This window comes from Canis lupus, chromosome X, assembly GCF_011100685.1.
Source record: "Canis lupus familiaris isolate Mischka breed German Shepherd chromosome X, alternate assembly UU_Cfam_GSD_1.0, whole genome shotgun sequence".
In the NCBI taxonomy this organism is placed as follows: domain Eukaryota; kingdom Metazoa; phylum Chordata; class Mammalia; order Carnivora; family Canidae; genus Canis; species Canis lupus.
Window position 1 is genome coordinate 61,320,384 of NC_049260.1, and position 23,238 is coordinate 61,343,621.

The following is a 23,238-nucleotide window of genomic DNA, read 5'->3' on the forward strand; positions in this document are numbered from 1 at the left end:
GGAGTCAATCCCATTTACAATTGCACCCAAAAGCATAAGATACCTAGGAATAAACCTAACCAAAGAGGTAAAGGATCTATACCCTAAAAAGTATAGAACACTTATGAAAGAAATTGAGGAAGACACAAAGAGATGGAAAATTATTCTATGCTCATGGATTCATAGAATTAATACTGTGAAAATGTCAATGCTACCCAGGGTAATTTACACATTTAATGCAATCCCTATCAAAATAGCACGGACTTTCTTCAGAGAGTTGGAACAAATCATCTTAAGATTTGTGTGGAATCAGAAAAGACCCTGAATAGCCAAAGGAATATTAAAAAAGAAAACCATATCTGTGGGCATCACAATGCCAGAATTCCGGTTGTACTACAAAGCTGTGGTCATCAAGACAGTGTGGTACTGGCACAAAAACAGATACATAAATCAATGGAACAGAATAGAGAATCCAGAAGTGGCCCCTCAACTTTATGGTCAACTAATATTCTAGAAAGCAGGACAGACAATCCACTGGAAAAAATGACAGTCTCTTCAATTAATGGTGCTGGGAAAATTGGACATCCTCATGCAGAAGAATGAAACTGGGCCATTCTCTTATACCATACACAATTATAAACTCAAAATGGATGAAAGATCTAAATGTGAGACAAGATTCCATCAAAATCCTAGAGGACAATACAGGCAACACCCTTTTTGAACTTGGCCACAGCAACTTCTTGCAAGATACATCCACAAAGGCAAGAGAAAGAAAAGCAAAAATGAATTATTGGAACTTTAGCAAGATAAAAAGCTTCTGCACAGGAAAAGAACAGTTAACAAAACTAAAAGACAACCTACAGAATGGGAGAAGAGATTTCCAAATGTCCTATCAGATAAAAGGCTAGTATCCAAGATCTGTAAAGAACTTACTAAACTCAACAGCAAAGAATCAATCCAATCATGAAAAGGGCAAAATACATGAAGAGAAATCTCACAGAGGAAGACATAGACATGGCCAACATGCACATGAGAAAATGCTCCGCATCACTGCCCATCATGGAAATACAAATCAAAACCACAATGAGATACCACCTCACACCAATGAGAATGGGGAAAATTAACAAGACAGGAAACAACAAATATTGAAGAGGTTGTGGAGAAAGGGGAACCCTCTTACACTGTTGGTGGAAATATCAACTGGTACAGCCACTCTGGAAAACTGTGTGGAGGTTCCTCAAAGAGTTAAAAATAGATCTGCCATAGGACCCAGCAATTGCACTGCTGGGAATTTACCCCAAAGATACAGATGCAGTGAAACACCAGGACACCTGCACCCCGATGTTTATAGCAATAATGTCCACAGTATCCAAACTGGGGAAGGAGCCTCGGTGTCCATCGAAAGATGAATGGATAAAGGATATATGCTCAATGTATACAATGGAATATTACTCAGCCATTAGAAATGACAAATACCCACCATTTGCTTTGACATGGATGGAACTGGAGGGTATTATTGCTGAGTGAAATAAGTCAATCCGTGAAGGACAAACATTATATGGTCTCATTCATTTGTGGAATATAAAAAATCGTGAGAGGGAATAAAGGGGAAGGGAGAGAAAATGAGTGGAAACTATCAGAGAGGGTGACAGAGCATGAGAGACTCCTACCTCTGGGAAACGAATAAGGGATGGTGGAATACGAGGTGGGCGGGGCGTTGGGGTGACTGCGTGATGAGCACTGAGGGGGGCACTTGATGATATGAGCCCTGGGTGTTATGCTATATGTTGGCGAATTGAACTCCAATAAAAAGAAATTTAAAAAAAAGAAAAAAGAATATCCAAAGCCTTTAAACATCAATTCTAAATTTACCCCAACCTAGAGAAATTACGATGCATTGTTAAAAATAAACTCTGAAGGGAGGAGCTCAGAACTATGGGCACAATAGGATATATGTACTATTTTTAGATTCTTATGATTAAATATTTATTACTTGTTTGAATTGTTATTGATTCCTTCACTGTCAGTTATATTCAATAACCAAAAAAAAAATAACTTCTCTTCTAAAAGTTAATTGGTGATAATCCAGTTATCAGCTTTTTTTGGTTTGGCCACAGATTTACTCCTTTTAATTAATACTGAAAACTTTACTGAGTTGAAATTTTCTTTGCCTAAACTGGGCCACTGACTTTTCAGCAACTTTTCTTCCCTTTTTAGGACCAATGAAACGAGAGGATACTTGCATGCAAAAGAGAAATGACATAAATTGGCAGGTTTTCTTAGTAAAGTGTTTTTTATTTTCCTGTGACATGAAGGTTGGAGGTAGTGACAATAGTTAATTATCAGGGAAAGCATCTTTTTCTTCCTTCTGTTTCAGGGTTTTGCTCTAAAGCTCAACAGGTCTGGAGCTTTATTTGTCCAGAAAATAATCATACCCTAGGAAAACTGGCTCATACTGTGAGCCCAAACTCACAAAGGATGGATTTTTATGAAAAAGCCAATTTAATAATTTATAGTGAAGAATATAACTGCCAAATGGACTGAAATGTGTGTTGGAGTGTCAATGTATTATCCTTTTAGTAGGAGGTCAAGTCAGAAAGTTAAATTAACAACAGATAAAAAACAGTTGGATAAACATATGAAGTAAGAATTAAGAGGGGATTTGCAAGATCAGGCATATTTCATTTGATAAACCTCAGCCAGGTTGGCTATCCTTTCCCTTTGCCAGTTCTCACAAGTCATGGTCTTTTGATAAAGCAATTCAAATTCTTAGTTTTTAGTGCTGAAATTGTGCCTTTTTCCAACTCTTGATAATTTTAAATTTGTATGAGATCTATAAATGAAAAAAAAAGAGATCTATAAATGTTAGGCATGGTTTCATTTAGTTCTTTAATGGTTCCGGTTTTATAAGAAGAGCTTGCTTCCGATCTAGATTGCCCTCCGACAAAAATATTATCCTGTACTTTCTTCTCTAATTAGTTTAGTGCATAAATTAAAATGCTACTGTTTGACCTAGCCCACTGTACTTTCTTTTTTCCCCTTTGCTATGGCTATTACCCAGAAGGCTCTTTGCAGTTCTTGGCCCTGGCTTCTGAAAGTGGTTCCCTTACATGCCCACAGAGGATTGTATGCTTTGCAAGCCTTGTTTTTTTCATAACTACTTTCAGACTTGGCCAACACTGTAGTCTCCAGGTGTATATATTTTTCAATTTGCACACTTATAAAGCCCCATAAACATTATTCATAAAGACCAAAATCTTAGTACACTGTAGAGAGGCTCTGTAATCAGCAATATTTATTTATTTATTTATTTATTTATTTATGCATTATTTGAACATTTGTTTTATATGTATATAACACATACCATAAGAAAATCTCCAAACTTTCTACCAGTAGACTGTAAATAAGTTTCAGGTTTTTCAGCATATTATATAAAAAAGACAAGTGACCCAATTATTAATATCCATAAGAATCAAATCAAACCAATTGCTTAGGAAATATATAGTTCGTTCTAATACTAAAATCAGGTAATACTCTTGTGTTCTCATAAATATATATGATGTTATATTATATGTTGGCAAATCGAACTCCAATAGTATAACACCCAGTGTTTTTTTTTCATTCATTACCTCATTTATTCACTCAACAAACACAATAAAGGCTTTGTGCCAGATAGTTGGGAATACAGAGATGAGTCAAACACTTGCCCTCAATTAGTTTGCAGTGTACATAGGGGATAAACCGTGAACAAAAATTACTAAAATACACATTAAATTATGTCTTTTGCGATGAGAGGTTGAGAGAAAAGCACTGCATATGGAGGGAAGAGTGTAGCAAAGGTAACTCTATTGCTGTTAGTTCTGACTTATATTTTTGAGATTTTTCTTCCTCTATGACATCAGGCTTGAAGGAGTTGCAACTTTCTTATTCTAAGGTAAACTCTCTTCATATTTTGCCTTAAGTTTTATCTTGCCGTGGAGATTCTAGTGAGACAGATAGACATGTGAATTTTGGTGGAAAGAGATAGGGTGAGGAACATTACAAACGACTGGTATGCAGTTTTTATTTGATTTTGCAGTCTTTGGTTCCATACTCTGCATTTTTTTTTGTACAATTGAAATAAAACTTGAGTACTGTCATCTGCTCAAGGGACTTACCTTTGGTTTGTGCAAATAAGGTTTCTGTGGTGAGAGACCAAATGAACTCAACTTCCTCTTTCAACAACAAATTTGTCAGTTATCAGCAGGATCTGTGCCACCCCGAGTTAAGCTTTTTTGCCATCAGCTCCCTGCAAAGAAACAAGACTGCTAATCGTGACAAGGCTCCAGGGTAAGTTACAGACTAGTGTCTGGGAATTGGTGGTTCCATGTGGAAAGATTGTTGGGGACATGAAGATCCAAGATAGAGGCAGATGTGGGACCATTGTCCAAAGTGAAAATGGTCCCTGGTTTCTCATCTTAGGCTTCTTACAGTTGAATCAATGGTGACTGCCCTTGAGCCTAACTAGAGTACCACAAATTCAGGTTAATGCCATCAGTCCCAAAACCATTACTCAAGGAGCATGAAGTATGTGATGCAGCTCATTCTTTGCTGAGGGCTCTTTGTTTCTCCATCAACCAGAGAGGAGGACACAAAATATTAAGAAAGCTGTATTTGTGAGACTTATTGGGGAAAAAATGGCATATTCAGCCAGAAAAAAAAGAGCATTTGAATTTTTGCCCTCTATAATTTATCTAGTTTCATAATGAAGGGAAAGTTTACATATAAGCTTCTTGCTTTGGTAAGTTTACTTTTCACATATACAGAAACAATAAGCTCTTTCAGGATAGAAGGAATCAGATCATAGATTTTGGAGTTGAAAGAACTCTTAGAGATTCAAATCCCTCATAATACATATGGGGAAACTGTGAGCCAGTGAAGTAGGGACACTGGGTTTCGGACAAATGCAAAAGTAAAGACAAATGATTAAAAGTGTGTTCAGAGGTGTTTCTTGATCCTTTAAAAGTTGCTTTGTTGACTCAAGTTTAGCTTCAAAGAGGCACCTATCTTTCAAGTGATTATTGTTCTTATTACTCTGAATACTAGGAACCTCTCTGGTTCTGAACCAAGGAGACTTCTGTTGGGAAATCCTTAAATTTGGACTGTGCCATGCCTGCTGGTCACAAGATAATTCTGAATAAAATAATAAAGTAATAAGCTTTGTTGTGATTTTGGTGGGGAGTGGTCTCAGTCCCAAATATCCTGCTAGTGGGGACATTTTTATTTTTTATTTACATGGTTGCAAGATGCCACTGTCTTTTCCATTAATTGAAAAGTTTAGTAATTGTGACACAGTAAAATTATTTACTGCTGAAATAGGTGGTATCCTGGTATACTGAGGTAGGCAGTGGCTTGCACTGTACCAAGAATCAGATAATGTATTCAGGGCAATTGTCTTTGCACACAAAGGTTGACACAGGTCCTTCTTTGATTAAAAGAAGTTCCTATTTGAGCTTATCTGGGAAAGTTGTTGAGATCATGTTGTACAGATTGCTCAAACCCTGGCAATGGTGGAGCATAAGACTAAAAAATGAGTGAGAATACTTCTGTGTGATTTGAGGTGGATTTCGTGACCATTTGTATTTAAGGTAAGCCAAATGGCATCCTAATATACCAGTATATACCGTTCAGTCAGAGTTAGAGCAAAGAGGACAGAGCTGTCTGTTGTGAAACCACTCTAAAAGTTCCAGTAGTCAGGGCAATGACTGGTAGAGAGTCTGCTTTATTTGTAAAAACTTTTGGTCAAGAATCTACTTGCATCCATGTCGGGATATTTTGCAGGGGAATTTTTATTGAGTATTGGTTTGCATGCATTGCAGGCAGAGTGATGAAGTAGTTCAATAAACAGAATCAAAAAGTTTTGGTCTTAGTTCAAGTTCTGCTAGTGAGTCATTGTGTGGCCTTAAGCAAACTGTTATATTTCTATAGGTATCAATATTCTCACCTGCAATAAGATGCGGGAGCTTAAAATAGATGGTCTACTTTCCTTTATGACAATGCAATAATTTGACTCTAGGGTCCTAGATACCTGAGAAGAGTTATATACCATTAAGTGGTAAATAATAGGGTCATAACATGAAAATCTAACTAGAGGGGACTTTCTAGAAATATAATCTAGATCATAAATGGAACTCAGTAAACTTTTTTAAAGGCCATTATATTTGTTTCAGAATAAATAATGTTATCATGAGAACTCAACTATTAGACCAGTTTTTTTTTACAAGTAATTTCCTTTTTTAATAAAAAACACAAGCAACAAACAAGGGAAATAGCTCTGAAATCTGATTTCCACAATGACAGTGTCACCCAATCACTATTTCTCAATATTTTAAGCCAAAGTTCCCTTTGAGAAACATAAAAATGTCACTACAAGGTTATTGTGGACTTGCTTCCCTAGGAACCAAAACCTGGACTCCTAAGAAAACTTACCCATTGAATTGACATTTTCTGAGTACATGTGCTCAGCAGCTACAAAGATTTTCTGGATCTGTATTTTCAACTATTTGCATTTTAAAAAATATTTTATTTATTCATGAGAGAGAGAGAGAGAGGCAGAGACACAGGCAGAGGGAGAAGCAGGCTCCATACAGGGAGCCTGATGTGGGCTCAATCCCGGGACTCCAGGATCATGCCCTGGGCCAAGGCGGGTGCTAAACCGCTGAGCCATCCAAGGATCCCATCTGTTTGTATTATAGAAACAATGATTTTGATTACCAAATAAGTTTACTATAATAAGGAAATTCTTTTTTTTTTTCAAATAACACATGCTTTTCAGCCTTTCACTTAAAGAATTATTATTTTAGTTTTGTTAGCCATCACTCACATTTACACATTTTGGGAGATTTTCTAAATTCAGAAAAGTACAGGATCCAACCAAAAACCCATGAAGATTGTTTTCTATACAAGTAAAGAGGAAGTGAACTAACATTTACTTAATGTCACTGTGTGCCAGACATGAAAATAGGTCATTTCTTATACATTTTCCATTTAATCTTCATAACAATCTATATTTCAGGGACTATGATGTTATTTTTTTTAATGAGGAAACTGAAGGCCAGAGATATGAAGTAAGTTACTTCAGGCTAGTCAGCTGATAGTTAAGATATGACCTCAGTACTGCCCAAAGAATCTAATTCTTTCCACCTCCAAAATACTGCCCTAACTGAAAAAAAAAAAGATATCTAATTAGGTCTCTTTCTTAAATGATTAAAAACCTAATCAATATGCATGCATGGAAATTTAATTCCATTTAAGATTTTGTTTGTGAATAGCCTAATTGCTTTAATTCATTTTCATGATAAAAGTAATTTTCATCTCCTCTAATTTATAGAAAAAATATTTAGACTTACAAATATATCCAAATCTTAGTGTTTGTGATGTCAAGTAGGTGATTTAGGGTTGATTCCAATCAATTTAGGATATAATGGAATTCCAAATTCCAGTTGTTCTTTTTCATCTGTGATTGTGAGTGATTGAATGAAGAACACCATGGTCATGTAGATCTGATGGGCTTAGGTAATACATGCAAGACTTTCATGGTTTAAAGAAGAAAAAGATCAAGTAAGACAAATCAAGATAGGTTCTCAAAAGGCTTGTAAAGGTTGTAGAGAATGGGAAGGCCTCCCTCATAAATCTTTCCCTATTTAATTTTCCCTTCTTCTCCAAAGATGACAACCCCACATACTGGCCCTATTATCAAACAAAATAATAGAAGCAAATTTGATAAACATGTTCACATAATGTCATTAATGACTTCATGATAAGAGGTGAAAAGAGAGGGAGGATTGAGAGAGTGAAGATTTGTGGAATTATACAGGAAAAGAGTAGTCACCTTGATACTAGAAGCCTAAGTATCACTCTCCTCACTCTGCCACTTGCTAGCTTTATATCGTTAGGTAAATAAGGTCACTCTTTGAGCCTCAATTTTCTGATCTGTGAGATGGGGATGATTTTCTCTGGCCTGATTATTCATAATATATACCTTTACTAGTGATTAACATCAATTATGGGTATAATAATGGTTTGTAAAGTATAAATCAGTAGATGAGTTGAGATAGTGGTTGCTGCCTTAATGATGACAGTGGCAATGCTGGCAGTATTATTTAGAGGAAGGGGGTGAGAAGGGCCATGTCCATACAGTCATGACAAGTTAGGGCTGGAAGGGAGTTAAAAATAATCATCCAGTTCAATCTGTTTTGTTTTAATAATAAGGGAAATGAAAACCACAGAAAGGAAGAGGTTTAGCAGGGAAACACAAAGAATAATCTAATAGTTGCTAGAATCCAAAATGTCTTAGCTCAGAATTCAGTACTCTTTTCAATATATCCTACAGCTTTTAAGTCCTCTCCAGCCCACAGCAAATATTGTCACAGTCAGCTCACTATTGTTATTTTAAAAATTAACCCAGTACTCTATTTACAGATCTATTATGGTTTGAGGTCATAGGCAAAACTTCCTAAAAATCCTTGGGTTTGATGCAATCCTACTCTGAAACCTGATGGGCAGTCATTTGCCATATATGCATAGATATAAAAGTGCTAGAACTAGAACTGAGAATAATAGCTTCATCTCTGATGAACAGTCTTACCCATGGTAATGCCATTTTAAAATATCTTTTTGTTTGTGCAAAAAGTTGCTTTTATAAGACAAAATTTAGCTTTCTCTGCTCATAAACAACCTTATTACAACTGAAATCATAATAGCTATGACTTTGAGAAAGAAACTTTATTCTGCTGAGTCTCTATTTTCTGATTTGTAAAAGTATAATAATTTACTCAAAGCTGTTACAAGGAGTAAAGACATGAATAGCACTTGGACTGTGACTGACAGGATGCATATGGAAACTTCTTGGACTTAGCATTTCCCTGAAACTTAGAAGTCTGGTATAAATTCTGATGACATAATAGTAGCGAAAGGGATTATAAGGGAAAGGAGGGGAACTAAGCAGAAAAAAATTAGAGGGAGAGACAAACCATGAGACACTCCTAACTTTGGGAAACAAAGGGTTGAGGAAGAGGAGGTGGGCGGGGGCATGGGGTATCTGGGTGATGGGCACTAAGGAGGGAAGTTGATGGGATGAGCACTGGGTGTTATACTATATGTTGGCAAATTGAATTTAAATTAAAAAATTAATTTAAAAAGAAAATGAAAGATAAAAAATAATAATATAATTTCATGTTGGTTGTAACTTTGTGAAATCACAGCATTTAGGTTGTTTATTGAAAAGAAAAACTACCTTGGGCTAGATGTTATTGGTACCTCCTAAGTTTTTGGACTCAATGCCACTGAGTTATGTTTAAAGACCTGATATAACTTTATGTTCTGAGACAAAATTAGTTATTTCCATAAAGTTAATGTTTAATGACCATATTCCTATTTAAGCTTTTGGGTTCCTATTGGATTTTATTTTATTTTATTTTATTTTATTTTATTTTAAAGATTTTATTTATTTATTCGTGAGAGAGAGAGAGAGGCAGAAACACAGGAAGAGGAAGAAACAGGCTCCATGTAGGGAGCCTGACGCAGGACTCGATCCCGGGTCTCCAGGATCACACCCTGGGCCGAAGGCAGGCGCTAAACCACTGTGCCACCCAGGGATGCCCTCCTATCGGATTTTAAATAAAAATCTGGAATGGCATGCTTTGGAAATATTACATGTCCAGATTTATTAGTCTCCAACCTTATTATCCTTGGTTTGACCATATATTCAGTATCAAAGGAGACTATGATTGTTGATGGTGAGAGTAATTCGTGGGAGAGATATTAGAAATAAAGCAGCCTAAAGCTCTACCAGTATGTGCTTATTTTCCATATTCTTGTTTTTACAAACCAATGTATATAAACTAAGCACTTACTGCATGCTTAACCCTCTGCTAAGCAAAGTGAAAAATATAAAAGTCTAATATACAGAGTCCTCCCTCAGAGAAACTGTATTGTTAGAGTGTGGGCTATAAATCTATATAAAATACTATAAGTGTACAAAGAAGAAGGCGGTCAGAATAGAATTTCCCAGTGGAAGGAAAATATGAGATTTGAGAGAGAACCCTGAAAAAGAGCAAAATATTGGCCTCTGAGATAGGATCCAGGAAGTAAGTTCCCTTTAGGGGTTGATTTCTGTCATCAGATCCCTCTTTCAAGAGAAGAGGCATCTCTCATCATGGTTCTGGCCTTTGATGTAAGCCATATGTACCCTGGACAGAGCACTGATGCTGGAGCGACCAAGAGGCATTTACTCCTGTCAGGGTGGTGTTGGAGGCACTGGAAATTCTCCTCTTAGCTCTACGTAGGTGGTTCACATCTACAGAGCTAAGGACTGAAGTATATACTGAAGATGTAGCATTTTCACAGGTTATAATTTTGCCTGGACTTTATTGTCAGTATGGTTTTGGTTAGCTGAGTTGATTATGCAACAATGAGATTAAGTCCTTGGAATTAATCCCTACATGGACCAGTTAACATTAATTGCTTTATTTTATTTTGTTTTATTTTTTAAAGAGTTTATTTATTTTGAGAGAGAGAGAGAGAGTAAGAGTGGGGGGAGTAGCAGGAGGAGAGGGAAAAGCAAACTCCCTGCTGAGCAGTGACCCCCCCCAATATGGGGCTAGATCCCAGGACCCTGAGATCATGACCCAAGCTGAAGGCAGATGCTTAGCTGACTGAGCCACTCAGGCAACCCACAATAATTGTTTTAATAGTGCTGTATGTTTAACCTTGTTCTAGATTTAGAGGGAAAGAGCTAAAGAAATTTAGATTGCAATCTCTGACTTCACAACCCAGTGTGGAGAGATCTATAAATAATTGAACTATATGAGTTGTCATAAAGCAAAGTATTTTTTAAGTTAAAAATATTTACTGAATGACTATGTGCCAGTCATTCTGCTAGAGTCTAGAGATTTAAAAATGAGTGAGATGTGGTTTTTGTCTTCAAACTGCTCATAGTTTAGTTAGAAATACAGACATAAATAGAAACATTTGATATAATTCAGTGAGTGTATTGTTAAAGTAATTCCTATGGGGACCTGAACTTAACTTGCATTTTTTATACATCATTTTTATAGCAGACTAGATAATAGATTTTAACAAGGCAAACCTCAAGGAAAATGGGCCAGTTAATGAGTGTTTCAATAATTCAGAGAGGAAAGAGAGAGTGTGATAGTGAGGGAGGGAGAGAAAATTTGGTTGATTGAATGAGAAAAGAGGAGTCTAGGATTATTCTAAGAATTCTGATAGATAGTGATGGGTAAGTAAAAGGTCAGGGCATATGATTACTTTTGTTTTGGAAATACTCATTTTGAGATGCCTGGAGACATTCATATGTGAAATTTCAGTTGGATGCTGGACAAATGGGTTTAATATCTTAGGAGAGACTAGGCCTGGACTTAGAGATATGAAAGTCATCAGAATATGAGTGGTAACTGACGCCACTAAAGTGGGTGATGTTACTCAGCATGAAGATGATGAATAAAAAGAAGACACAGACCTAGGGAAAACAAAGATTTAAAAGATATGAAAAAACTAAAAGAAACCAAGAGAGAAACTTGATACAAATGGACAAATAGTTAAGAGGATAATTAAGAAATTCTTGTTTGAAAGCCAAAGGAAGATAACTTTGCAAAAAGATGGAAGTGGTCAGACTGTATCTAGGGCAGCAAAGAAGCCTTGCATGATTTAGCAACATGATGGTCACTTGTTACTTTTGGTGAAGCAGTCTCAGTGAGGTTGTGAGAGTATATACACTACCATGAAGTGCATAAAGAATATATACAAAGTGAAGAAAATGAAATGATCAATGAACATAACCATTTTGAGAAGTTTATTTAAGAAGAGAAAGTAACAGATAGACTAAGATGCATAAACAAGAAAATAATTATTTTGGGTGTTGGTGAGACTTGATGACAAAGATCTCATGAGAAAGGAGAGCATGATGATCTAGAGTAAAAGGGAACAACTAACGAAAGAGGATCCTGAGAGAAATAAAATGAATTAAGAGCATGGGAATTCATCTTGAGCAACAGGAAAGGCAGCTGTGTTGGGAAGTAAGATGTAGTTGTACATAAGAGTATATGTGTTGGGGGGAGACAGTAGATGAAATTGAGTTGCTTCTCACCCAATAACCTCAATTTTCTCTATGATTTAAGAAGTTAAGACTTTTTGTTGAAGAGTTGGTGGGAATGCAAACTAGTGCAGCCATTCTGGAAAATAGTATGGAGGTTTCTCAAAAAGGTATGACTAGAACTACCCTATGACCCAGCAATTTCACTACTAGGTATTTGCCCAAAGAATACAAAAATACTAATTCAAGGTGATACATGCACCCAGATGTTTATAGCAACATTAACTACCACAGCCAAATTATGGAAATTATGCAAAAATCCACTGACTCACTAATGGATGAAGTAGATGCAGTATATGTATATATACAATGGAATATTACTCAGACATAAAAAGAATGAAATCTTGCCATTTGCAATGACATGGATGGAGCTACAGAGTATAATGCTAAGCAAAATAAGTCAATCAGAGAGAGACAAATACAATATGATTTCACTCACATGTTTTATTTAAGAAAGCAAACAAATGAACAAAAGGAACAAAAGAGACAAACCAAGAAACAGACTCTTAACTGTATAGAGAACAAACTGATGGTTATAGAATGGAGGTAGGTGGGGAGATGGGTAAAATAATTGATGGAGATTAAGGAGTGGACTTTGTGTGATGAGCCATAGGTATTGTGTGTAAGTGTTGAGTCACTATATCGTACACGTGAAACTAATATATTTTATGTTAACCAACAAGCATTTAAATAAAAGCCTTAAAAAACAATCTGTGCTGGGAAAGGTAGGGGATGGGAGAGTAGGAGAGAAGAAGCTTTAATAGGGTTATAAAGATACTGAATGGCCACCATGGAAATGGAAGAATGTACTAATCAAGGATATGCAAAGAGAGGCTTGAGAAAAAAATCTTAGGCTTGAGATCATAAATTTCTGTTTTTGGCATTCCAAATGAATCCTAGTATTTTTAATAGGATCATTCAGCAGTTTGGATAGTAAAAAAAAAATGCACTGTGGACCTGACCTGGGATTAAGGTGTTGCCAGTCTGGTAACAGCAAAAGAATGGCAAACAACGAAGTTAAGGTTTCTTGTGAGAGAGTAGTTGGTTTGACATTTAATGTAGGCTGAGTAAGGGAGGAAGTAGGATAAAGGAGAGTGCTGGGTTGAACCATCAGAAATGGAGGGATTTAAATATTTAAAGTCTCCAGGAGTGCATGATGCAAGCTAGTATAGTACAACTTGAAGTGAAACTTAATAATTATGATATTAGAGAGTCAAGAATTCATGAGTCTTGGCAGAGAGTACAAATTTGAAAAGTCCTATAATAAGGATAATCTGAAAAGGCTTTGGAAAAGTGCAAAATTGTAATATCTTTTTTTAATATTTCACACATTCTATAACAGAATGTATCTGACACCTCAGTCAAATGATGTCCCAAACTGGCTAATTCCATACATAATTTTTACTTGAAATTCTAATATTCCTGCCATAGCAAGTTCAGAGTTGTTTTTATCTCAATTGTTGCACCAGTAGGGTTACCAAATATACTGTTTGCCTTGAACTTTCACAGGTTTAGCTCTGAAAATCCTACATCTCAGGAAACCATTAGTTTTAGGCAAACAAAACTGTTGATCACACTACAAATTCCCAGCTGATATGGACTTCCTATCTTTCATGTCCCATCTTTCCAATCGATCTTCTACACTTCTGTCAAAGTGATTGTTTTAAAACATCAGTATGGGGGTACCTGGGTGGCTCAGTCAGTTAAGCATCTGCTTTCAGCTCAGGTCATAATCCCAGGGTCCTGGGATTGAGCCCCATGTCTGGTCTCCTCCCTCAGTTGGGAGCCTGCTTCTTCCTCTCCCTCTGTTACTCCCCTTGCTTGTGCTCATTCTCTCTCTCTCTCTTTCTCTCTCTGTCAAATAAATAGATAAATAAAATATTTTTTAAAACCCACCAGTATGATAATATGACATATCTTCCCAGAATCATTCAATGATTCCCCCTAAAACCCTCCATGATCGTGTTGCCTCTACCTTTTTATTTTCTTTTTCCTTCGACTATCTTCTCCCATTCTTTTTTTTTTTTTTTTTTTTTTCTTCTTTTTTTTTTTTTTTATTGGTGTTCAATTTACTAACATACAGAATAACACCCAGTGCCCGTCACCCATTCACTCCCACCCCCTGCCCTCCTCCCCTTCTACCACCCCTAGTTCATTTCCCAGAGTTAGCAGTCTTTACGTTCTGTCTCCCTTTCTGATATTTCCCACACATTTCTTCTCCCTTCCCTTATTTTCCCTTTCACTATTATTTATATTCCCCAAATGAATGAGAACATATAATGTTTGTCCTTCTCCGACTGACTTACTTCACTCAGCATAATACCCTCCAGTTCCATCCACGTTGAAGCAAATGGTGGGTATTTGTCATTTCTAATAGCTGAGTAATATTCCATTGTATACATAAACCACATCTTCTTTATCCATTCATCTTTCGTTGGACACCGAGGCTCCTTCCACAGTTTGGCTATAGTGGCCATTGCTGCTAGAAACATCGGGGTGCAGGTGTCCCGGCGTTTCATTGCATTTGTATCTTTGGGGTAAATCCCCAACAGTGCAATTGCTGGGTCGTAGGGCAGGTATATTTTTAACTGTTTGAGGAACCTCCACACAGTTTTCCAGAGTGGCTGCACCAGTTCACATTCCCACCAACAGTGTAAGAGGGTTCCCTTTTCTCCGCATCCTCTCCAACATTTGTTGTTTCCTGCCTTGTTAATTTTCCCCATTCTCACTGGTGTGAGGTGGTATCTCATTGTAGTTTTGATTTGTATTTCCCTGATGGCAAGTGAGGAAGACGGGGAAAAAGAAATAAAGAAACAAAGGCCTCCAAGGGGGAGGGGCCCCGCGAGGAGCCGGGCTGAGGCCGGGGCGAGTATCTTCTCCCATTCTTATTTCTCATTCCACCTTCCCCACCATCTTACTCTGTTTTCCAGCTAGACTAGAACACCTTTTATTGCTATATATAGGTCATTTATTAACTTCAGGATGTTTGAATGCTATTTATTCATTGCTGTCATTTTTCTCCCACCCTTTATTCTCCTGTACCCTACCCACCGAAACTGCATGTTGAAAATGCATCTATCTTTAAGTTGAACTTCCAATCCTCCTCTTCTGTGCAAGATTCATTTCTACTCCCATAGAGACTTCTTTGTTATCTCTCTCATGACATGTTTCAAAAATCTATTATGGTTAGTTATTCTTATATCTATCTCTCTTAAATGACTATAAACATTTTGAGGACAACAATCATGCATTATTCTACTCTGATATTTCCCACCTCACTCCACCATTCTTAGCAATTAGCATACTGGATACAGTAGTAGCAGAATTTTAATTTGCTCTATGAAATCCTAATCTGCTGAATCCCAGATGAATGGTATTGGTAATACATAATGCAGGCTTTCTTGAAGAGATAAAACTTGATCAAAACTTTAAAGGGCTATTAGGAGTTAAATACAATAGTGTATATCTCAGGCATAGTAAGTTAAGTTTATCTCTGCCTCAACCACCATCTCTATTTTTCCTTCTAACCCTGTCCCTATGGGAACCAAAAAGAAAATGCAGATGGCTTGGCACAAGTGCCATCTCTTCTGGCTCATAATTCAATGGAAACAGCCTGACACTGTAAAAGGAGCATTAAGAGGCCTACAAGTCTGACTTCTGGTCTCAGTTCCATCATATTCTTACTAGATAACCTTGAACAAGGTATTTAATTGTTCATGAATGCATCTCTTTGTCAGTTAAATGCTATGATAGGGATATTACTGTTATTGTCTCACTTACCTCACAGGGATGATGCTATGGTAATATGAGGATTTCTTATCAACTATGCTATTGACCACAGTTCTTGTCATGCACTGATTATGATGCTGGAGATTTAAAAATATTTCCCCCACCAGGATAGAAGCTTCTCAGGGACAGAGATTATGGCAGATGGTTCTGTATTTTCCACAGGACATAGCACAGAACTTATAGGATTGTGTGTATTAAATGTATGTTGATTAAGGCAGCCAGAGTCATCAGAAAGCCATGGAAAAAAAGCCTAAATAGATTTATTTTTCCTTTATGCTTACTTTTAATATGTGGACCACTTTGGGGACTACAGATGCAGCCTTCTCACTCTCCTTTCAGTTCCTATGCTTAGGTGGGTAAGAAGTAATTTGCTGGTGAGATGAGGCAGTTTTACCCTTTACAGAATGGCAGCCAAGAAAAATAAAGGGTTGAGATGCCTTTAGAAGTAGACCACAAGGGGGATCCCGGGGTGGCTCAGTGGTTTAGCACCTGCCTTCGGCCCGGGGCATGACCTGGGATCGAGTCCCACGTTGGGCTCCCAGGATGGAGCCTGCTTCTCCCTCTGCCTGTGTCTGTGACTGACTCTCTCTCTCTTAAGAACAAATAAATAAAAATCTTTAAAAAAACTCTTAAAAAAAGAACAAGTAGACCACAAGGAATAGCTTCTTTCTGAGGTCCAGACAATAGTCTTAATGATACTCTGAGACCTTGGGTGGTGCTGACTTCTACCCACAGGATATGTCTGACCACTTGTGATTTCCAAGTTAATTATTTTGCATTTCTCTCAAGCTTCTACAGGTAGGAATTTTCTAAGTTCAAAAGGGTAGGTACAAGTAATACTGATGATAATAGCCCAAATCAGAAGACAACATCATAGGGAAATAGCAAGCAACAGAAATGCATTAGTTGACATAATCAAGTTTGTGTATTTGCTTCATACTTCCAATAGGGACTTTAAACTACTGTCTGCAGTTCAATCTAATTATGCCACTTCTCTGTGAGTGCTTCATTTTTTTTTTTCTGTGAGTGCTTCATAAGTAGCAGGCTCTCCTGGTTGTATGGTGATTTATGTAAGAAATGTTGTTATGGCACTAATGAAGCTAATGACACAGTGGATGAAAAAGCCAACAGACAAGTAAACAAACATTTAAATTACAAATGTTGATGCTATGAGAGTATATACTGATATGTAGGTGTACCTGGATAGTTTTGGCAATGAAAGTCTCTCTGACGTCCAAACTGAGATTAAAAGGGACCAGACATGTGAAGACCTGAAAGGAAGTAACTCCAGACAGTGAAGATATATGCCGTGGCCTTTGTCAGGAAAAAAGCTTGGCTTGTCTAGAAACTGAAAACATCTCAGTGTAGTTGAAACATAGAGAATGAAGAAGAGAATGGAATGAGGTGATGTTGAAGGGCACAGGAGACATATTAGTGATCGCTTTTAAGCAGTGGTGGAAAATTTGGCCTTCAAACAATAGAGAGCCACCAAAGGATTTTAGGGAGGAGAATGACATATTTAAAAGAAAGATTATTAGGACCACAATATAGAAAGTGCTAGAAGGGGTTAGTAAGTGCCACATCAAAGGTAAGAGAGTATGGAACCAAGCATAGGTTCTAATTCTAATATTAATCCTCTACACAATGCAAGTTTTGTGACTCTGTTGCAACTTATTTAACCTCTTTTGGTCTCAGTTTCCTCATCAGTGGTATGAAAATAATCATATGGCTGCTATGAGGATTAATGAGATAATATATGAAGAGTGTTTAGCTTGTAAATAAGTAGTAGTCCTCAATAAATGGTAGCAAAAAATGTTAGTGTTAGACACAGTATGGAGAATACACTGCAGAGGATGATACTAGTGTGCAGAGAGTATGGTAAATCAATCTGTTTTAATAGGAAAAGGGATCTGTTTCAAAAGTCAAGAGGAAAGTTGACAGTGCCCTAGATTCAGATGGCAATAGTGGAAGTACAGATGGATTGGGGAGATTCTTAGGAAGGAGAATCACCTGGTTAAAGATTGGATATGGAATAAATGTAGTGATAAGGTTAGATGAATCCCTAGTTTCCTGCTTGAGTGTCAGGGAGAGAGTCATGGCACCTAATGAGAAGGGGAGTTCAGACTCCGGAGTGAATCATCAATCTTCCACATTTTTCTGAGACAGGAACCAAAGGTATATGTAGGTTGAAGATGAGAAAAATTGGCAACATAGGTGGCACAAGCCAACTTGAAATAGTCAACAACCCAACTACAGGCAAAGAGAAACAGAGACAGGGGCAGAAGCAGAGACAGAGAAGGAATGTACTCCGACTTTAGCTCTTCGATTGAGCATTTTTCTGTTAGTGGCTTCTTAGGTTGTTCTCCTTTCTTAAAATTCAGAAATGTCACAGATTGTCCACAGCAAGCTAAATATTTCCTGAGATAACTTATATTTCTCCCCTACTGAAAACAAATTCCCCCATCTTCACCCTACCATGGGGATTTTACATTTGTTACCAGATTTGGGGCAAACTCATCCTATTTTCCCTTCAGTGTGGAGAAGAGATTTTGGAAAGTAGACCATGCAAATCTCTAAGCTCACAATAAACTGAATTGGAGAGGCATAAAACCTGACAGGAAAAAAAGGTGTGAACTTGATCTTTAGCTTGCTGTTCTGGTTTAATAGGTTTCTGTTATTTAACACAGAGGTGTGAATGGAACATCCCTCTTTAGTAAGTGAAACTTTCTGCACCAGTGAAGCAGGAACAAATACCCATGTCTATAAAGTACAAAAGTGGAAGTGTGATTTGGGTGGGTGTGAGATGTTCTCAGTTCTTGGAATTGTAGTGCACTTGACACATCTTCCCTTGCTTTCTCACAGTTTTTGCATGGATAATATACAATGCAGGAACATCACCAATAATGAAGTCCAAGTGGGTTTTAAGGAGGTATAGATGGCATGTGTGGGGACAGGTGTTTAGTTATATCATAACAGCCTAAATAGATTAATCCTAGTGTTATAACATTATAAATTCCTAATATGGGATAGAAAGTTTCTTCTATAATGTGACCTCCAGATATGATAAGCTCCATATTGTCAAGTAGTTCCTCCTAAGCAGAGAGAAGCAAGTGGTGTAGTGGAAATAGCATACACTTTGGAGAAAATAAAGCATAAGAGTATCTCCCATTTTTTATTTTCTAGGTTTGTTACCCCAGAAAACATACTACATCCCTCTGAACCTCAGTAACCTTATCTGCACTACAAGAGTAATAATAGTACCAACCTCTGGTGATGGCTGTAAGAATGAAATTGGATAATGCATGTGAAAAATTTCATTGCAGATTCTAAGGTGTATTGCTGATAGTCACACTATGATAAATACTTTCTCTTTTCATCTGTGAATAAATCTCCACCTTCAGTTCAAAGTCATACATACATAAGCAAGATGACTGCATGATTTTTTTAGGACATATCACAAGCCAAATACCAAGGATAAAATATTAGAGGAGGGGAAGTGAAAATACTCTTTAGAATAATGGGAGGTCAGAATGCTGACTCTTTTCTATATGTGAATTAATCATATGAGGTTCTGCTTTTAATTCACACTACTATTATTTATTTTATTATTTTATTTTTTAATTTTTTAATGGAGTTAGATTTGTCAACATATAGTATAACACCCAGTGCTCATCCCGTCAATTGCCCCCCTCAGTGCCTATCACCCAAACACCCTGTCCCCCAGCCCACCTCCCCTTCCACTACCCCTTGGTCATTTCCCAGAGTTAGGAGTCTCTCATGATCTGTCACCCTCTCCGACATTTCCCACTCATTTTCTCTCCTTTCCCTTTTAATCCCTTTCACTATTTTTTATATTCCCCAAATGAATGAAAACATATAATGTTTGGCCTTCTCTGATTGACTTACTTCACTCAGCATAATACCCTCCAGTTCTATCCATGTTGAAGCAAATGGTGGGTATTCATCATTTCTGATGGCTGAGTAATATTCCATTGTATATATGGACCACATCTTCTTTACCCATCCTTCTTTTGATGGACCCCGAGGCTCCTTCCACAGTTTGGCTATTGTGGACATTGCTGCTATTATAAACATTAGGGTGCAAGTGTCCCGGCGTTTCACTGCATCTGAATCTTTGGGGTAAATCCTCAGCAGTGCAATTGCTGGGTCTTAGGGCAGTTCTATTTTTAACTCTTTGAGGAACCTCCACACAGTGTTCCAGAGTGGCTGTACCAGTTCACATTCTCACCAACATTGCAAGATGGTTCCCCTTTCTCCACATCCTCTCCAACATTTGTTGTTTCCTGTCTTGTTAATTTTCCCCATTCTCACTGGTGTGAGGTGGTATCTCAGTGTGTTTTTGATTTGTATTTCCCTGATGGCTAGTGATGTAGAGCATTTTCTCATGTGCTTGTTGGCCATGTCTATGTCTTCCTCTGTGAGATCTCTGTTCATGTCATTTGCCCATTTCATGATTGGATTTTTTTTTTTTTTGCTATTGAGTTTATTAAGTTCTTTATAGATCTTGGATACTAGCCCTTTATCTGGTAGGTCATTTGGAAATCTCTTCTCCCATTCTGTAGGTTGTCTTTTAGTTTTGTTGACTGTTTCTTTTGCTGTGCAGAAGCTTTTTATCTTGATGAAGTCCCAGTAGTTCATTTTTGTTTTTGTTTCCCTTGCCTTCATAGATGTATCTTGCAAGAAGTTGCTGTGGCCAAGTTCAAAAAGGGTGTTGCCTGTATTCTCCTTTAGGATTTTGCTGGATTCTTGTCTCACATTTAGATCTTTCATCAATTTGGAGTTTTTCTTTGTGTATGGAAATTCACACTACTATTACCTGGAATAGAACTGAAAATGGTATATGAAATCATTCTGCTACATATGAGGAGATTCTAAAAGAAAATCCCTTCTTTGTTTTATAAACTTATTTAAAACAATACAGAACAGAAACAGTTAAAGCAGCTAAAATGTTATTTCACTTAAGAACAACCTAGCAGGACACATTCTTGCAATATGAACAGAAGCTATGCTTGTAAAATTTGTTTTAGGAAGGAAAACAAATGAAAAGAAGGGTGTGTATGAGGATTAGACACCTTGTACTCCCCTTTGAAGTCCCATATCTCCTGTTTAGTAGTTTTGTGGCCTTAATAAACCTCTCTTTTGGCCTTACTTCTTCTACATGTGCTATGTGAAGGCTGAATTAAATGAGTTTTAAAGGTTCTTTCCAGTGTAAAATTCTACAGGAGTGTTAAAGTAAAATAATGAAGTTGTTGCTTTCTTATTTGCATGCAATATGTGTAAATACTTGACCAGAACTTGAGAAGTCCTAAAGATTACTTTATATTCACCATGTTCTCTATATATTAAATAATGAAAAACACACTAAAGCATAAAATAAGATTAATGACATTCATAATGTTTTTCTTCTTATGATGATTGTTTTAGTGAAAAAGTATTAAGCATTAAATTGTTTCCAAAAAAATATTTTGTGACCTATCTTACTGGTGCTCTAATCAATGTTTACTGTGACTGTTGGATAATCTGCCATGTCTGTGGTGTCACACCAGTACTGAATTCTTAGGGAAAAAATTAATCTCTTCCCTTGAAGTTCACTAAGGGAAATTCCTAGTTCAGCTTCTATATTCTCATATTAATAGATTTTTTTTCATGTAAATTGGAATAAGACCTAAGCTGAGAGAGAAAGACAAAGTGCACTTATGCTATTGTAATAGAATCATAAGAAGGTAGTGTTCCCAAGTCCTGAAACTCAGCCAGTATATTGGGAATACTGGCTAAAACTCAGGGCAATTTTCCAAGTGCTATAGTACTCAAGGTAGGAAGTCAGAGCCCAAAGGATAAGAAAGGGGTTGTAAAAGGTGAGGTTGGATTTCTATTATTGCAATTGTAAATGAGCAGTGCTTGGGGCAAGGAAAATTTGGAGGCAAAAGGAACAGACTGAAATTCCATACCCTTTTTGTTGTGGTAAGAACAATAAGCTAAATATTTCATGACATCCTTGCCTATAAGACATGACTTTAACAATTTGAGAGGGCAGTTTGGGAACAATTCCATGGTTGCCTGATTCATTAGGTGACCTTGGATCAATAATATATCTTCCTTTAGCATCTGCTGCTTCATCTGGAAATAGGCCTTTTCTAATTTTAATATTGTTACTTTCAATATAAAAAGGAAACTGGGTGTTGGCTATAGAACTGGTTAGTAATTATCCTCTTTTTTTCTTTGATTAAACAGGGATTATAAATCCACAGCCTACCTTGATGAGTATACTGAAATATTCAAGATGTATAGCAACAGTACCAGCAATGTTGAGACTGACTGCAGTGCTACGAATGTGACATTTCAGAACTCCCTCTATGCAACCACCTACATCCTCATATTCATCCCTGGTCTTCTGGCCAACAGTGCAGCCTTGTGGGTTCTGTGCCGCTTCATCAGCAAGAAAAATAAAGCCATCATTTTCATGATCAACCTCTCCGTGGCTGACCTTGCTCATGTGCTGTCCTTACCCCTCCGGATTTACTATTACATCAGCCACCACTGGCCCTTCCCAAAGGCCCTTTGCTTGCTGTGCTTCTACCTGAAGTATCTCAACATGTATGCCAGCATTTGTTTCCTGACATGCATCAGCCTTCAGAGATGTTTCTTTCTCCTCAAGCCCTTTAGGGCCAGAAACTGGAAGCGTAGGTATGATGTGGGCATCAGTGCTGCCATCTGGATCATCGTGGGAACTGCCTGCTTGCCATTTCCCCTTGTGAGAAGCACATACTTGGGCAACAAGACCGAGTCCTGTTTTGCTGATCTTGGTTATAAGAAAATGAATGTAGTGGCTTTGGTTGGAATGATTACAGTTGCTGAGCTGGCAGGATTTGTGGTCCCAGTAGTAATCATCGCATGGTGTACTTGGAAAACTACTATATCCTTGAGACAGCCACCAATGGCTTTCCAAGGAATCAGTGAGAGGCAGAAAGCACTGCGGATGGTTTTTATGTGTGCTGCAGTCTTTTTCATCTGCTTTACTCCATACCATATTAACTTTATTTTTTACACTATGGTGAAGGAAACCATCATTAGTAGTTGTCCCATTGTCCAAAGCACACTGTATTTCCACCCTTTTTGTCTATGCCTTGCAAGTATCTGCTGTCTTTTGGATCCAATTCTTTATTATTTCATGGCCTCAGAGTTTCGTGACCAAATATCTCGCCATGGAAGCTCTGTGACCCGTTCCCGCCTTATGAGCAGGGAAAGTGGTTCATCAATGATTAGCTAAAAATAAAGTAACTTTTCAATTATGACCTAAA

At 37.3% G+C, this 23,238-nt stretch overlaps 1 protein-coding gene across 2 annotated transcripts; it reads left to right on the forward strand.

Annotated features, from left to right (window-relative positions):
* Positions 1-4,151: 4,151 nt before the first annotated feature.
* P2RY10 (P2Y receptor family member 10) lies at positions 4,152-23,238 on the forward strand. 2 transcript variants are annotated; one of them, XM_038586543.1, is made up of 2 exons: positions 4,152-4,308; positions 22,172-23,238. In XM_038586543.1, exons 1-2 carry the CDS (start codon positions 4,178-4,180, stop codon positions 23,205-23,207), a joined length of 1,167 nt encoding a protein of 388 aa, XP_038442471.1. In that variant the 5' UTR covers positions 4,152-4,177; the 3' UTR covers positions 23,208-23,238. The 2 variants fall into 2 exon arrangements, with proteins under 2 accessions (XP_038442471.1, XP_038442472.1); XM_038586544.1 differs by lacking the exon at positions 4,152-4,308 and adding an exon at positions 19,123-19,250.

Bases quoted from the DNA above. Each gene is read 5' to 3' on its own strand.
- P2RY10 (XM_038586543.1), top strand. From the start codon at position 4,178: ATGAACTCAACTTCCTCTTTCAACAACAAATTTGTCAGTTATCAGCAG. The intron at 4,309-22,171 runs GTAAGTTACAGA...TTGATTAAACAG, and splicing joins AATCGTGACAAGGCTCCAGG to GGATTATAAATCCACAGCCT.